Source organism: Cynocephalus volans, chromosome 11 (assembly GCF_027409185.1).
Source record: "Cynocephalus volans isolate mCynVol1 chromosome 11, mCynVol1.pri, whole genome shotgun sequence".
NCBI lineage: Eukaryota > Metazoa > Chordata > Mammalia > Dermoptera > Cynocephalidae > Cynocephalus > Cynocephalus volans.
In genome coordinates, this window is record NC_084470.1 from 75,533,783 (window position 1) to 75,551,153 (window position 17,371).

The 17,371-nt window shown below is 36.1% G+C and overlaps 1 protein-coding gene across 2 annotated transcripts; it reads left to right on the forward strand.

The window, feature by feature from the left end:
• Nucleotides 1–2,645: 2,645 nt before the first annotated feature.
• On the forward strand, nucleotides 2,646–15,593 carry KBTBD8 (kelch repeat and BTB domain containing 8). Of its 2 annotated transcripts, XM_063114828.1 has the most exons (4): nucleotides 2,646–2,726; nucleotides 3,337–3,547; nucleotides 7,744–8,858; nucleotides 12,248–15,593. In XM_063114828.1, the coding sequence occupies exons 1-4, from the start codon at nucleotides 2,711–2,713 to the stop codon at nucleotides 12,709–12,711; spliced, it is 1,806 nt and encodes a 601-aa protein (XP_062970898.1). In that variant the 5' UTR covers nucleotides 2,646–2,710; the 3' UTR covers nucleotides 12,712–15,593. The 2 variants fall into 2 exon arrangements, with proteins under 2 accessions (XP_062970898.1, XP_062970899.1); XM_063114829.1 differs by lacking the exon at nucleotides 3,337–3,547 and having other exon boundaries at nucleotides 2,697–2,726.
• Nucleotides 15,594–17,371: the final 1,778 nt, after the last annotated feature.

Sequence of the window (17,371 nt, forward strand, 5' to 3'; positions counted from 1 at the left end):
AATTTAAATGTAGAGACTTTTCTTCTCTCAATCAACCATGATGGTAACGATCTTATTTGCTTGTGGTTCCTAGGTAACAAATATTAAGATAATAGAGCTCTAAATGTCTAATTTGAACTAAATATAGGTCCTTTTCATATTCTGCTTTGCTTTTTCAATTTTCACCCTTAATAGATTTTATTTTAAACTGTAAATATATGAGAAAATTGTTTCAGAGGGCAATATAGTACTTAGCACATACAGAAGAAAACTGGTTTGCTGTTGCTGCTGCCTTTCCAGATTGGCAGTAGGTTTATTAGGTTCTTCCTAAATTTCAGATTAGAGCTATTTGAAAACAAAGCCTTTGGCTACTTAGTATCAACCCTGAAACAGAACCTCCTTTATAGAGATCACTTAGAAAGAATAGTTGATGTACTTGCTATTGTTCAATTTTGAGATTCTCCTACTTATTCTATGTTTTTTAAAAATGCATTTTAGTGATGATGAAATCTTTACTATGTAATACCATCTGCCCAGTAGAATGGAGTCTATTTACAGTGTCATATAATTACATGGCAACCATGTAATTATAAATCTTTTTTTCCTATTTATATTTAGATTGGCTTTTGTTCTTTGTATTCTGCTCCACCCCCAATTTAGAAATCTTTGCAGGTCAAAGAATCTGAAAACTTTTTAAAAAAATTAATCAACAATATTGACAAGTATGTTTGTTAATTAGTTGAGAATTAAATGAAAAAGAAAATTGGCCAAATTTCTTAAGGCTTAAGTAGGTAGGTGGCTACAAAACAAAAACCAAACTCTCCTATTTTAACAGGTTTAAAAATGTTGCCAGATAACTACAGAACACCCAACTAAATGTGAATTTCAGATAAACAATAAATGATATTTTAGTTTAAGTATTTCCCAAATATGCATGTCCTATATTTTTACTTGCTAAATCTGACAACCCAAAGTACTAATGCCATTTTTTTTCTTTTTAGGACGTTGGCCAGTGCAGAGATCTGAACTCTGGACCTTGATGTTAAAATACGGCGCTTTAACCAACTTAGCTCTCCTGCCAGCCCCGTTTTTTAATTAATACTATTAATATTGTGATCTACAACAATGCTATTTTAATAAATTAGAAAGCAACAGCCTTGAGATAATAAAAAATAGAAATTTAAAGTTATGAGTAACAAAAGTTAAATCAATTTTATCCCCCAAACTTTGCAGACAAGGTTTTCATAAAGAGGAATTATAAGTTCATAAACCCTAGTTCCAAGGAAATGGCACTTCTTGTTAATTTTCACCTCTAAATTTCTTGGAAGGCCTAGGGAACAGGACTGAATTGTTTTTCATAATTTTTTTCTCTCTTTCTCAATCATAACCTAAATTCCAAAATCCTTTATCAAGAAATTCATCTGTTCCATCTGTTAGAAAAGTTATGTGCATTAACTCTCTCTGCTAAAAATTCCCTCCCATTCATTGATAATACTTCCTTACATTTCAGAATTCTAGAAAGAGAACTATGTTCTATAAATGACCAATGTTAGGTCATTTGACCCTTACATTTATTTTTTAAAAATTAAACATCTATAATGTGCCAGGCACCCTGTTAGATGTTAGTAAATCAAAACACGTCAACAGTAACATTAGTTTTCTTTCGAAAGACTTGCAGCCTATGAAGCGGATAGAATACAGATTATTATTCACACGTTACAGGATCTAAGTGAGGAAGAGTTGAAAGTCTTATCTAAGGTCCCACATATAATAAGTAAAGAGGCAGGGCTTCAGTAATCGTCCCTGGCTCCAGGCTCAGGGCACTCTCCAGTATTTCTTCCAAGGAAATCCCAGACTTTTTAGTATCTTAACCCGTCCATTTCCCAGGAACAAAGAGGAAAACTTCTTGAATCCCTTACAATGTTCACGTGCTCTTAAAAGCGGAACAGGTGTTCTCTGGGTGTGCTAGAAAAGCAAGGCACGAGGGGGAGTTAAAGATCCTGAACAGCCTTTGTAACCAGACCAAGTTAATCTGTGAAAATCGGAGCACCGGGCCAAGGAGATGCTATTTCAATTGGGTGTCACAGGTGACTCATCAGAGATGGCTTGCTTTGGGGCCTTCTGACATTTTTTCTTCAGGGTGGGGTGTCAGATTTCCTTTGCGTTTTTGGACAACAGCCCTCCTGTCCATTTCCACATTTTTCTGGCTACACAGCCCTCACGCAAAGCCTGCTTTCACACCGGAAGCTAGTCATTGGCAGGAAGTTTAGGGAATGAAGCAAAAGGTAAAAAAAATGAGCCGAGGGCCGGGAGAGAGGCCTAAAATGGGGAAATTCTCACTTGAAGAGCTTTCCCTACCCCAGCCCCTCAGAATGACAGCTATCTTCAGCCAGAAGACTACCTCTCCCGGCAGGCACTGCGCGCCCCACGGACACTGGCTGGCCCGCTCCCTGCTCTCCACCTCCGCTCGAACCGGCCAATAGGAATCTCCGGCTTCGGCCTCCACCCGAGCCGGACCACGCGGGAGCGGGGGCAATAAAACTACACTTCCCGACGCGCATGTGTTCGCGCCATGGCCAATCAGAGCCAGGAATCCCATGGCTAGGGGCGGAGCCGGATGCGTAGGCCATCCCATTGGCTAGGGGCAGCTTAGAAGAGCCGGAACCCGGGAGCAAGAGAAGCGAAATGACATTTCCTTTTTAAATAGCCGGAGCCGGGGCCCCAGCGAGAAATGGCCGCGTCGGCAGGTGGGTCGTGTGGTGGCTAGGGCGGTGTGGAGAGAAGTGTGGTAGGAGGTGAGCCGGGGCCGGGCACAAGCTGCAGCCTGAGGAGGCAGCGATGAGGAGCCAGAGAGAAGGATGGAAAGGTGGAGGAGGGATGAGCCGGGAGAGGATGAATGGCGTGAGGGCGGTGGGCGGTCCGGCTGGACCGGGATGGGGAGGCTGGGTACCCGCCGCCCCGACCCTGTCGGGAGGCTGTTGAGGCAGCACCGGCGGCCACCATCCGTCAAGCTTCCCTTATGAGGCTCCTGCCCTGCGCTCTCGGCTGGGACGTGCCGGCTCTCGGCGGAGTCCCCGCGGACGCCTCGCCTGTGCTGCCCGCGCGTTCCCTCCGCGAGCACCGCGCATCGGGCTCGCCAGGCTCCCGGAGGAGCGGGCTGGCCTTTGAACTTGTCCCGCAGCTCTCTGTCCGCTCTCGGTCTCCCAGATCCTACACTCGCGATCCCATGTGGTGGTGTGTATATACATGTATGTGTTTTTGTAGGGGGAAAAAAAAAAGCCAAGAGAACAAACAAAAAAACCCCGTGATGCCGTTGCTGGCTCGGAACTTCTTGTGGTTGTACGATTTTTCTCCTAGATTTAAGTAAGTCTTCCCCAACACCGAATGGGATTCCATCTTCAGACACAGCCAACGATGCCGTGGACCCCGTCCATGCTTGCAGTATTCTTAAGCAACTCAAAACAATGTACGATGAAGGACAGTTGACAGACATTGTAGTGGAAGTGGATCACGGGAAAACATTTTCATGTCATAGAAACGTTCTTGCTGCAATCAGCCCTTACTTCAGGTATGATGATGGTAGAAACTTCTATTGATATCTGCACCGAGTTCCCTTTCGCCCTCAGTATTGCCCACTTGGTTATTGTATTGAGATGTGACAATAAAGTGAAACCAATGAGTTTGTTTCCTGAGAATTGATAATATACCCTATATTCTTAAGCCCTTGTTTTTCACTTGAGGGATTCTTCTAGAGTTCAGGTGGTTGATCGTTCTATGAGATAAATGACCAGAAAATCTAGAGTGGTGCTGCCCAATATGGCAGCCACTAGTCACATGTGGCTATTTAAGATTAAATTAAATTCAATTAAAAAGTCAGTTTCTCAGGTACACGAAACACATTTCAAAGGGGCTACCACATTGGGTAACATTTCCATCATTAAAAGTTTTATTGGACAGTGCGGATCTAGAATTTGTTCCAAAAAGTAATTTATGATGCATATTTATTTAGTTCATGTAACTCTTTTAGAGTTTAAAACATAGTAGCCTGTTCCTTTAAAAACAAATTACCATTACATAGATTGTTTTAATACTATGGGGGTAAAAGCAGTGGAATCAAAATGAATGAAATATAGTTTCTATGTGCCTTAGCTCCCAAATCAGTGATTATTTCTAAGGTTTCCAGAAGTATTTTTAACCCAAGTTTTCATTTTTATTTATATGAATCTTTGTTTATCATAAAATTAAAAAAAATAAAATTTTAAAACTCGGGTCTGAAAAATAACTTCCTACTGTAAGAAAAGATTAATGGAAAAGGCGGTTTCTTGCCTTTAACTTTTTTTTTATTTCAAGTGGTCACTTTTTCACAGCCTTTCAGTATTCAAAAGTAGTGCATTCAAAAATGACAGTAAAATCATCTTCTCAACCACACCCTAAATATGCTTTTTCCTTTTGTGAAGGTGTTTACCTTTAAAGGGCACATAGAAGTGTAATGTTCCAGATAGTTTCTGGTTCCTCTTTCTCAGAATACTGGGTTAAATATAGTCACTTCGGTCTGGTGCTTGTGATGTAACCATTTAGACTTGCCTAGGGTAGGTCATTGGACTACTAAGTACTAATCATCACAAGACAGTGAGCTGGCAAGAAAAAAGATGAAACTCACATATGCAGAAGATATGAAGTTTGGCCTGGTAGTGGAAACTGCTGGTGAGAGTCACTTGCCCAGGCTATCCATTCAATATGGTTAGGTCATTTTTGTTTTTAAATATATGCCCCAATTACTACTTATCCAGCTGTGGGCTAAACTTACTTTACATGTGTGGCCTTGTAAAATCTTTATAATCTGTGCACAGTTATTATTTCCATTTTACATGTGAAGAAACAAGCTCAGTGAGGTTAAGTGACCTGCCTAAATCATCCATCTAACAAGCAAATGGCAGCGGCTGGATAGGATTCCAGAGCCAGACTGCTTAGTCACTGTATGACTTTAAGGAACAAGAATGGGTAGAGTGAGTACTCTTTAAAGTTTCCTTTTAAAAATAGTTACTATTCAAAAATAGATTTGAATAGCAAAAAATAAAAATTGAAATTTCAAAGTGAAAACATCTGTATCTTATTGAAACTTTATACTCTGGATTATATAATTCAAATGGCATATTTAATTAAAATTAGTTTTGAAGACCTAGACAAATCACCTTAAGAGAATTATGCTACAGTAGATTTTCTTAATTTCCAAGAAGTTAAAAAAAAAGCTTGGAAAACTTTTTGAGCATAAGATACATGCATTCAATAAAAGATATTTACCTAGAAAATTTAAGAATTAGGTACTTATCTTTTGCTGGAGGTTTTTGTACAGAAGTATCTTGGCACCAGTGTTGCTCCTTATGTGGGATCTACAAGGTCATACTTAATAATTTGTAAGTCTTGCATCACTTGTGGAAGATTAGAGTAGCTGGAAATCTGGCATGGCTGTTTCTTGATTCCAGTGACTTGTCAGAATTAAAATTTGTATGATTATTACAAATTTTTTTACTACTCAGGATTTTGTGTGCGGAAGTTTTCCCACTTTATTTAGAATTTACATGAAGAGCCTATTAGAACAGAGGAGACCTATCAAGTGTCAGACCACTCCTGTGTGTGAGACCAGCCTATTTAAGTCAGGAGAAGTTCCCATGGTAAAGGGATATGTGGTAATGTTCTCCTGTGGGAGTTAATCTCTACCTAATGAAGGACTTTATTTTTCTTTTTTAATTGGTATCAGTATAGGTGAGTCTTCCAGCATCTGAATTGAAACCCAGCTCATACATAGGAACATCTAGTTTTTAGTTATCAAAAAAAGCTTGTGTGATATTAAACTTAAAATTTACATCGTAGAAACAAAAGTGGGACTCAAAGGTGATTAACCCGGTCAGCAAGCTGGGTCCTTGTACCTACAGTGTTTCTCATACTGCATTTTAAAACTAATTCCATGTATTTGAGGAGACTTCAAAAGTGACTAGAAATCTTCCCTAGTAAAGGTATTTTTCATAACATAGCACTTAAAAATAAAATGGGAAGGGTCTGGATCTGAATAATCAACTGTATCACAAATGTTACATCAATTTATTTAACAAACATCTATTAAGCATTCTAGACATGAAAACAAGATAAATAGCACACGGTCCTTTCCTCAAAAGCTTGTTAAAAGAGCTTTTCATTTTTGTATTTAATTTTAATAGTAGCCTAGAATGAAATCTTAAAGGAGGGAAAAGAGGGGCAAACTATGTAAATGACTAATACTTAAATAAGGAGCCAGGTTTTGGGCTACTTAATGTGTTTGTTAAGAAAGTCTCATAAATGAACTGACATTTTAATTAAAAAAAAAAAAAAAAGCTTGGTGTCAAAAGCAGAAGTCTGGGATTTTAAAAACCATTATCTCCAAAGAATCAGTTAAATGTTAAACTCTTTAGAAGATGGCATTATATTAACCCCATCATAATCTTTATTTATGTCTAGGTATACATAGGTAAGATATGGTAACTTAACTGAGAAAATGTAATATCTTTTTAAGCAAACGTTCCAAGTTGTCCAAGGGTAAATGAAGTGATCTTTATATTCCTCAAGGTGATTAAGGAAGAATTCAAAAGATAATAGTTTTGCTCCATGTGCCATTTGCTAGCTGTGACCTTGAGCGAGTAAGGTCATGGTTTCCCTGTCTATAAAACAAGTGTGTGGAGATGATAAAAATGATCTAAGGCACATAAGTGTCCTAACTGAAACATAGGAAGCTCTCAATAAACTTAACAATATAGGACAAGAATTCTGCAGTGACCCAGGACTAAATTAAGGAATTTGAATTGAGCTTCATTTGCAACTCGCTTGCCCCAAACCATCTCATTTTCTTTTTTTTCTTTTTTTTGTGGCTGGCCAGTAAGGGGATCTGAACCCTTGATGTTCATATTATCAGCACCACACTCTGAGTGAACTAACTGAATTATATCTGAGTCCAGCATACAGATGAATCCTAAAAGAATTACATACAGATAAATCTTTAAAAGTCCAATTTTTGAAAGCTGGATTTGTATAAAAAGTTACATTTATATATAGTGCCCCTGGATAGCAGACCAGTTTCTTTAGACCACAATTCTTTTTTCCAGAGTTGACAAGTATTGCTGATTGGATAAAGCTCCAAACAATTAAAAACAACAACAACAACAAAACAAACAAAAAAACACATAGGTAGAGAATATGCACTTTTGAAGAACATCCTGCTTTTCTAAGATGAAATTTTAAAAGATATATTTTGGGCACAGTTTGCCTTGTAATTTCCACTGGGACATGAAAAGTTTTATCAGATTGTCTCTTTATATATTGATGGATCATAATGACACCGTTATAGGTATTCTTAAACTTTCTGACTGGCATGGTAATTTAAGATCTTGCATCCCTAAGGCAACTTGACTAGAAGCCTGGATAGGGACTCCAAGGAAAATCAGGTGACCTGGAATATGCCATGTGACCTTTTGATTTGCTTTACTTAGGTATACTCCCCTTTTTCATAGATGGCACAAAGTGGACTAGCCCTGACAATAGAGTTTTTGAAATTAACCCCAGACTAAATCCTACTAGATTAACCATTTTCATCCCTTTTCAGAATATCAGGGAATGTATTAGGAAATACTCAGTTTCAAAAGGTTATCTCTGTGGTATCTTTATACTTTTAAAAATTTGCCACAATAATTTTTATTTGTAGCACACTTATAGTATTAATCACTTTTTCCTCCTTAGATCGATGTTCACTAGCGGCCTTACAGAAAGTACTCAAAAAGAAGTTCGAATAGTCGGTGTGGAAGCTGAATCGATGGATTTAGTGTTGAAGTATGCTTATACCTCCAGAGTTATTCTGACAGAGGCCAATGTTCAAGCCTTGTTCACTGCAGCTAGCATCTTCCAGATTCCTTCCATCCAAGACCAATGTGCTAAGTATATGATCAGTCATTTGGACCCACAAAATTCTATTGGGGTCTTTATCTTTGCCGATCATTATGGTCATCAGGAACTTGGAGATAGATCAAAAGAATACATTCGTAAAAAGTTTCTGTGTGTCACCGAAGAACAAGAGTTTCTCCAGTTGACGAAAGACCAACTGATAAGTATACTGGACAGTGATGATTTAAATGTAGATCGAGAAGAGCATGTTTATGAAAGCATTATAAGGTGGTTTGAACATGAACAGAATGAAAGAGAAGTACACCTTCCAGAAATTTTTGCCAAATGCATACGTTTTCCTCTGATGGAAGATACCTTTATAGAGAAAATTCCACCTCAGTTTGCAGAGGCGATAGCCAAAAGCTGTGTAGAAAAGGGACCATCCAACACCAATGGCTGTGCACAGAGGCTTGGAATGACTGCTTCTGAAATGATCATATGTTTTGATGCTGCCCACAAACACTCAGGAAAGAAGCAAACAGTGCCTTGTCTAGATATAGTCACAGGAAGAGTGTTTAAACTATGCAAACCACCAAATGACCTGAGAGAAGTTGGGATTCTTGTATCACCAGATAATGACATTTACATTGCAGGAGGGTACAGGCCAAGCAGTAGTGAGGTCTCCATCGACCATAAGGCAGAAAATGATTTCTGGATGTATGACCATTCCACCAATAGATGGCTATCCAAACCGTCCTTGCTTCGAGCCAGAATAGGCTGCAAACTAGTGTATTGCTGTGGTAGAATGTATGCGATTGGAGGTCGTGTTTATGAAGGTGATGGGAGAAACTCACTGAAATCTGTGGAGTGCTATGACAGCAGAGAGAATTGTTGGACGACTGTCTGTGCAATGCCGGTTGCAATGGAATTTCATAATGCTGTGGAGTACAAAGAGAAGATCTATGTTCTACAGGGTAGGTGCCTAAATGATTTAGTTGTCCGTGCAAGGGTAACACCTCAAGTTGTGGTTTACTTACTGAAATGGGTGTTAGTTCCTGTTAATTGAGGAACCTCAGGCTTCCATATCATAAACTTTGTTGGAACAGTCTGTTCTGTAAAGGACCTATAAAGAAAATAAACTTCTGCATCAAAAAAGGCAGGTATTTTGAAGTTACTAAAATTATCCTGTAAGTTTTTTAATGTTCTTGTGTTTTGATATCATGTGAAATAAGTATTTTTAAAAATATTCTTTAATAGTTCAGCATTTTGGGAGAACTGTTTCACAGCAGCTTTAAACAAGAAAGCAAGGTTGATAGACGGCTATTTTTGCTCCCCAATAATATATAATCAAGAGATGTTGTAGCAACTACTTTTTTATGGAACTTCTGGATTAGTTTAAAAGAGAAAAAAGGACATAGCATTAACTAAAGTTATACTACTCAATTACCAAAGAATTTTTGTATAAGCCTTATAATTGCAAAAGTTGTGAAATTTAATTACACTGTTTGAAATTAGTCTTAAGATTTTAATTTCACTGCAGTTTACATTGCCTTCTATAATATGTTTTAATTTTTTTCACTGAAAAATTTAGAAATGTCATCTTTTCTTTTACTGTTATTAGAGGGACTACCTAACCTACTTAGCTTTTAAAAAAAAAAAAAAACTGTTGAGGACCAGTACTCTAGCAATGGGATAGAAGTAGAGTGGGTGAGAGTAAGACATTTGATACAGGGTTCTGATTCGTGATAACTAATGTTTTCCTTATATTTGGTTTTTTCTGCATTTTAGTTGCTTGAATGTAGAATGCAATGTAGATAATACCAACATCCTTATTTCTTTTCTGTTTCTTTAATTGGTTACATATAAATGTTTTCCTCTTACCACTACTTTAATAAAACAAGGAAAAAGGGGTAACTTCTATGAAGATATATAGTTGACCCTCAAAAAACATGGAGGTTAGGGGTGCTGACCCTTCATGCAGTCGAAAATTTACATATAACTTTTGATTACCCCCAAACTTTACTAATAGTCTGTTGTTGACTGGAGGGAAGACTTACTGATAACATAAATGTTTGATTAACACATGTTTTGTATGTTATATGTATTATATTCTGTATTCTTACAATAAAGTAAGTTAGAGAAAAGAAAATGTTACCGAGAAAATGATTAGGAAGAGAAAACCTCAAGAGATCACTTTTTACCCTGATATGCAATTTGCTGGAGAGACAATTGCTCACAGGGAAATGATTTAAGTGGAGACTCTCAATTCTTGAGCTCGCCTCAATAGCAACAGGAGGTGGCTACAAAGTTATTACACTAGTATAGTATGTACTACAGTTAATTTTATGCAGTTATGATTTATGCATCTTTACCTTTGTTTACATTTATCTTGACTGCAACTGGTGTCATGTATGGTCTGTATCATCTCCAAAAAATTTTCCAATATATTTATTGAAAAAAATCCACGTATAAGTGCACCTATGCAGTTCAAACCCATGTTGTTCAAGGGTCAATTGTACATGATTTTTAGATCCTTATCCTATTTCCTTTTTAAAATTATGTTCTTTGCCCTAATCCTTTATTTGACATAACATTTCCTAGAAATGCCTGAACCCATTTGTTTTAAGTTCAATATGAAGTTAATTCTTTAGAAGGAGTAGTACTCTTTGGTACCTCATTTTAGTTAAATAGAAGCATGGGCATGATTTGGTTTTGTTGGACTTGCTGAAAAATGTAATATAAGAATGAATGTATAATCCATCCAGTATGGTTGGATAGGTTATATCATCCAAGATGCTGAAGCTGTGTGTGTTTATGTGTTTGTATATATGTATACACATATACATATATACACACACATACATATATACACACATACCCATGAGGGGTCTTCAAGAAGTTTATGGAAGGATTCATATTATCTTTTAATTTTATTTTTCCACAAAATTTTTTGAAGTACCCTCATATGTATGTATGTCTTACTGGCTAACCAGTTAGTTGATAGTTATAATTAATTATAAGACTCCCAATTGGAATGTAAAGGTTGTGTATTAATGCAAATACTAAAGCAAAATAGCAATAATGAACTAATAGAATTTCAGGGCTGGAATGAACATCACTTAATCTAACATTATATTTTATATAAGAGGAATCAGAGGCCCTGAGGGTTTTCTTAATTGCTTACCATTGGTTTTGATTTATTAAAGAAGACTTTAGATTTCAAAAACCAACTTTTTGTGTGTGTCATCTTTCCTTTCTATAAGAAATTTGTAGAGAAGTGGCACACAGTAGAAAGTTTAAGTTCTTAACCTCTTTATCAAAAATCCTATTACATGTTAGTCACTAAGGGCAGGAGATGTACAAGCAAAAACTGGGGGCGTAACAAGCTATTTTAAGTAAAGTGAACTTAAAGCATCACTGTTATTAAGTAGGCACTTGAATTTGTAGATAAGAGTAAACCTGGTTCCAAAAAATTTTCAAGAGAAAGCTCAATTTAGAATCAGGTATTTCTAATCTAAACAAAGTCTCTCTCCATAAATAAACCTGACATGCATAGGCGGAAGCTCATGTTATATACTATCTGTGGCTACTGAACTGTTGTTTACTCTGTTCATAAAGGGTTTAAATTTTTATTACAAGGATTTTATACGAATGTTATAATTAGAAAAACTTGTAAATCTTTACTACTTTAATCCTTTCAGACATTTTCATATTGGCAGTCTGACTCAGCATACCCTTATATTGGTCAGATTGCCTCAAAGTCAACTCCATAAACCATGTATATGTTTTCTGTCTTACTAAAGTCATGTTATCTCCTGTCGAATATTTGTTTTTGCATTTAGCTACACTCAAACACATCAGTGACCCATAAGCATAAATCTGACTAATTCCATGTGCTATCTTCTAATTAAATAATTAGCACACAAATTTATAGTGGATTGTTTATGATGAAGCTTTATGGATGCACTTTGGTCTTACTGGCTGACCGTTAGCAGTAATGCTTTTTTAGAGCTGGCTTAATGTAAATTTTCTTGAACATGCAAGTGGATAGAACAGATGGTTAAGAATCAAGCTCTTAACAATTATTCTGCCATCAAGCCAAAGTAACTCCGTATACTTACCCAGTACAAACATCTCAATTCAGGTTTACTCTAAAATTATCTGTTATATTGTATCATGGAATGAAAAAGTCTTCGGGTATTTTGTAACCTAATATTAATGTATCTAGAGATTATAAAAGAAATATTTTAGAAAGCAAAATATTTGGAAAATTATGCTCTTTAGTCTTCAGAGTTTAGAATTACTACATACAACCAAAAAAAAAAAAATCATGAAAAATGTATTTTCTTTTTCTTTTTTTTAGGAGAATTTTTCCTCTTCTATGAGCCTCAAAAAGACTACTGGGGTTTTTTAACCCCTATGACTGTGCCTAGAATCCAGGGCTTAGCAGCTGTATACAAGGACTCTATCTACTACATAGCTGGAACCTGTGGAAATCATCAGCGTATGTTTACTGTAGAAGCCTATGATATTGAGCTAAATAAATGGACTCGTAAGAAGGACTTTCCATGTGATCAGTCCATAAATCCATACCTTAAGCTGGTACTTTTCCAGAATAAACTCCATTTATTTGTTCGAGCCACTCAAGTGACCGTTGAAGAACATGTCTTCAGAACCAGCAGAAAAAATTCCCTTTACCAATATGATGAAATTGCTGACCAATGGATGAAAGTGTATGAGACCCCAGATCGGCTCTGGGACCTTGGCCGGCATTTTGAATGTGCTGTTGCTAAACTCTATCCTCAGTGTCTTCAGAAAGTGCTCTAATGAGTTGAGCAGCCTTAGTGCGTCACTGGCATCTCAGACTTAGGAAACTCGTCTTAGGATACAAAGGAGTGCTGTCAGTATTTAAGAAAGCTGAGTTTTGTACATGGAAAAATGGGTGCTCTTAAAGATTACAGTGTAGGGAGGGATTTGCTTTCATCCTTGTGATGTTTTCATTTCAGTAAGGAAACAGTGCAATTATCAGCATTTTTTTTCCCTGGCATAAAAGTAATCATATTATTCTAGAATTTTGTGATTGTCACTGAGATACCAGATGAATCAAGATAACTATGCACTGTTATAGGAGCAGTTAGGGCATTGTTGAGTAGAGACATCCAAACTAGTTTGATGTGAGTTTTTATTTTAAATACGGGTAACGATCTGAGGCAATATCACTAGGACTTTATTTTAGCTGTGACCTCTCTAATACAGAGAAGCACTAACTTAGATCCTCATTCTTAATATTTATATATGAGTATATATATATATATGTGTGTGTGTACTGTTTTTGAGTGTACTGAGATTTAAATGTGTTCTGTTATTACAGTAGATTGAAGGAAAAATAAGTCAGTCTCAGAGCTTTTAGTCTGATTGTTTCATATTTCTCACACAACTTTAAGTTAAGTTAAAGTTTTGAAGTGGCAGTTTTGTGTCAGTAACTTTTTCAAGGCTAGCACTGTCTTATTTCTTAAAATCCCCAAAAGTGCTCAAATTCAAAGGTGGCTGGTGCTAGTATAAGTTAATTTCGCGTGTGTAGCTAGATAGATTTAAATGGTCTGAGCCTATGCTTATCTTTCAAATTAGTATGTTAGTTTTATGGCCACAGGACTTTACTTGTTGAACTCTTGTGATTTCACAAGATTCTCTACTTATGTGATAGTAGGATATGGCCAGTTATTGGTCTAACTGGACTCAGTCTTAGAATAGTAAGAACATTATACCCAGTTTGCACTAGCCTGGGCCATTTTGTTGCCCGACCTCCTTTTCCATCCTCTCCTATCCAGCCATCATCCCATCATCGGTACAATGAAAGATAACTTATTTCTCTTCTGCACAGAGCATAATGTGAAGTTTTGCACCTAGTTTTAAAATTCTGTTTTCCAGAAACATAAAACTCCTTCAGTGGTCTAACTTAATAGCTTTTAAGTTTAATATTACAATTAAAACCTCATTTTTTTTTTCATTTTTGCACTTAACAGTGATGAATACTTATACATTAAAATCCTTGCTCTAGCTTAAGGTGATTAAAAAGCAAAGTGAGTGAATAGAAGCATAGGTTTATAGGTACTAAATCATTTTTAACATTTAACTGATGAATTTCTAACAGTCAGTTAGGAATATTAACATGAAGGACAAACCAACTCATTTGTATATCTAAAGCAGGTATTTGGATCAGTAACTTATTTTTTTACCATGTCTAGAATAATTGATAAAGGATATAAGTATAGCCTACAGTCTGTCCTCAATCAGAACATTTTATTCTCATAAAGAAAGCAAACTGGCATGTTTGTATTTAAAAAAAAAAAAAAAAAAAAAGAAATCTTGCACAAATTGTAATGTGATACTGTGAAACAAATTTAAAACATTGCCTCTTTGCATCACATACCTCGTTTTTCAGAAACTTTCCAAACTGCTTTACATCGACCTCTACAAGCAGGGAACGTTTTCTGAAGCAGCTGTTCAAGTGGACAGCATATATAGAATTAACATTTTAAAATCTAGTCTTAGAAAGCTAGATATGTGATTTCTTCTTTTCTGGACTTGAGAGTGTGTCTTATCTATAATCTCTGTATAAACTTTGCCAAACAATGTTTTTACGTCCCTAGTTTTTATCTTCTGTTTTCTTTATCTTCAGCCTGTTTGGGGGTTATTTCTGTGAGTTTTTTGAATGATTCTTTATAGTTTTGCATTGTTGAAGGAAGGAAACAAAAATAGCCAATTTTTGCAAGAGGTGTTCATATAATTTATTTTTTGAAAGCTTTGTTGAATATCTAAGATTTCCTGCCGCTTTTTGACAATCTTCTGAATTTAGAAAAATGTATTACTTGAAAATGTGACATAGACCATTGAGTTAGCAATTTATATGTGCCGTATGACATATAAGAGAACAACATACTGGGTTAATTCTACAGTAGATTTATTCTCTTGATCTGCACAACAGTTGATCCTTTTGCTATAACAAATTTATATTGAGGGTATGGTCTAAGTACAGTGTGTCAAAGTCAAGGTTTTGGATTTGCTATGGGAGTGGAATATATATTGAATTTTGTATGAAGAACTATTTGTTTAAATAACATAGCTACGATATTTTGCTACTTTTAAAATAGATTCAGAAGAGGTCCTAGAAAACTAAGATTAGTGATGTGTGTGGATTTATGTTTAAATATTTAGGGTACATTTTCATAGTATGATGAGGATATAAGTGAAAGGCACAATGGGTACTACAGAATTAAAGTATAGCTCTAACAAATGCCAGTCCGACTATAACTTTGTTTTGCATTTGAAGAATGTATGTAGCACTTTCCTATGTATTTTTTACACATTGAAAACTGGACTTGACATAACTGTGTTATGGGAAAGTAGAAATTATATTCTTTATTTTCCATCTTTGTTTTCTGTTATCATATAAAGCTGATGTTTAAGCATCAAGCTGATTTCACTGGTGCATGAGAAAAAGTGGATGTGATTGGCAAGGAATCAGATTCCCTATGTAAAGCAGTTTAAAATGGCGTTCAATGTTCAGTGCTCAGGTATGTAGTAAGTACTGTAGTCCTATGGGGGCAAATGTGTAGATATTTTTAAACATTTTGCCATAATTGCACAATTTTTTGCATTTTTACCTGTCATTGTTTCTTATAATAAAAACTTTTCTGATTGAAAACTTCCAGTGTTGTAAACTAACTTCTGACCAATGAGTTTTGTAGAATTAAAATTTGGTGGAAATAATGAAATACCTAATGTCATGGTGGAATGGAATGAGATTTTAATCTATTGAATATTTGGTCTCTGGTAGAAAACGTACTAGCTAATATCAACATACACAATGCTTTTTAAATTGTAAAGCAAGCTTACTTATATCAGTAACTCCTTTGTTCTGTTTGTTCTGGCCTAAAATCTTGTTATCCTTGACTCTTTTCTCTCAGACACCAACATCCAATCCATCAAAAAAATCCTGTTGCCTCTTGCTTTAAAATGTACCCAGACTCTGACCATGTGCCACTTGCACTGCTGTCTAAGCTATCCTATCTTGTCTGCCTTAATGCAGTTGCCCTTGAACATGTCTTCCTCCCATCACCTCTGACCCCTCACAATCTATTCTTTTCTCTGCAAAGTAGTCAGAGTGATTCTGTTAAAACATTCATCAGATCATGTCCCTATTTCTACTCAGATCCCTCCAGTGTCTTCCCATCTCTTCATATGAATGAGAGCCAAACTCTTTACATGATCTGTACCCCACAACCCCATCTCTTCGACCTTATCACCATTCTCCCAGCTCACTCTATTCCAGCCACACTGACCTTGCTGTTCTTCAAACACACCAAGCACCTCCAACATCAGGGCATTTGCCCTTGCTGTATCTTTTGCCAGAGAAGCCCTGACAACTCACTTTATTAAAATGTCGCCTTACCAGAGAGGCCTTCCCTGACCAGCTGATGTAAAATAAGATGATCCTCTCTTCAATTCTACCCCCACCCGTACCACCTTTTCCTGCTTAATTTTTCACCGATGTCTTCCCCCACACAAATGTAAGTTCCATGAAAGCAACGAATTTGTTTTATTTACTATTGCACTTTACGTCAGTACCTGACACATATTAGGCACGAATAAATGTTTGTAGACAGAAATGAATTTTCAGTTAAGTCTCAGAGCAGCTTGAGAAGTGGCGGGACCAGTATTATCTCTATTTTATCATATAGGAAATACAAAGACCAAGTGAATTGCCAAAGGTCATCTAATTAATGAAGAGCTCACCTGGGATTAGAGCCAAGATTTCCCTTTTTACCTAGTTCCTACATGCTGCAATAGTTCGAAACAAAGCTGACAGAAAAGATAGATGCTCTGTATTTTGTGTTTAATGGTTGCCTTTATAGAGTTCCATTATTATTTACACCATTATTTAAAATATCTACTGTAATTTATAACTTTGATTCTCAACCAGGGAATAGATGAGGTAGGAAAATACCTTTTCTCTGTTTCCTTGCTGTTATGAAATCTGTCCCTTAAATAATGTTTTAGAAGAGATTGTGGAAAATAGGTATAATTTCTACTTTAAATGTATGGTAGATTTTACCAGTGAAATCACTTGGACCTGATGCTTTATTTTGGAAGGTTATTAATTCAATTTCTTTAGTAGATAATAGGCTTTCAGTTTATGTATTTCTCCTTGTGTTAATTTTGTTTGTCTTTCAAAAGATTGGTCCATTTCATCTATGTTATCAAATCTGTGGCCATAGGGTTGTTCATAATAGTCTTTTATTATTTTTTTAATGTCCATGGAATCAATAATGATAAGCCCTCTTTCATTTCTGATGCTGGTAATTTGTGTCTTTTTTTCTTAGTTAACCTAGTAAGGGGCTTGCCAATTTTATTGTTCTTTTCAAAGAACCGGGTTTTAGTTTTAATGATTCTTTATTGTTTTGTGTTTTAATTTAATTGATTTCTG

Bases quoted from the DNA above. Each gene is read 5' to 3' on its own strand.
- KBTBD8 (XM_063114828.1), top strand. The intron at 3,548-7,743 runs GTATGATGATGG...TTTCCTCCTTAG, and splicing joins GCAATCAGCCCTTACTTCAG to ATCGATGTTCACTAGCGGCC. The intron at 8,859-12,247 runs GTAGGTGCCTAA...TCTTTTTTTTAG, and splicing joins GAAGATCTATGTTCTACAGG to GAGAATTTTTCCTCTTCTAT.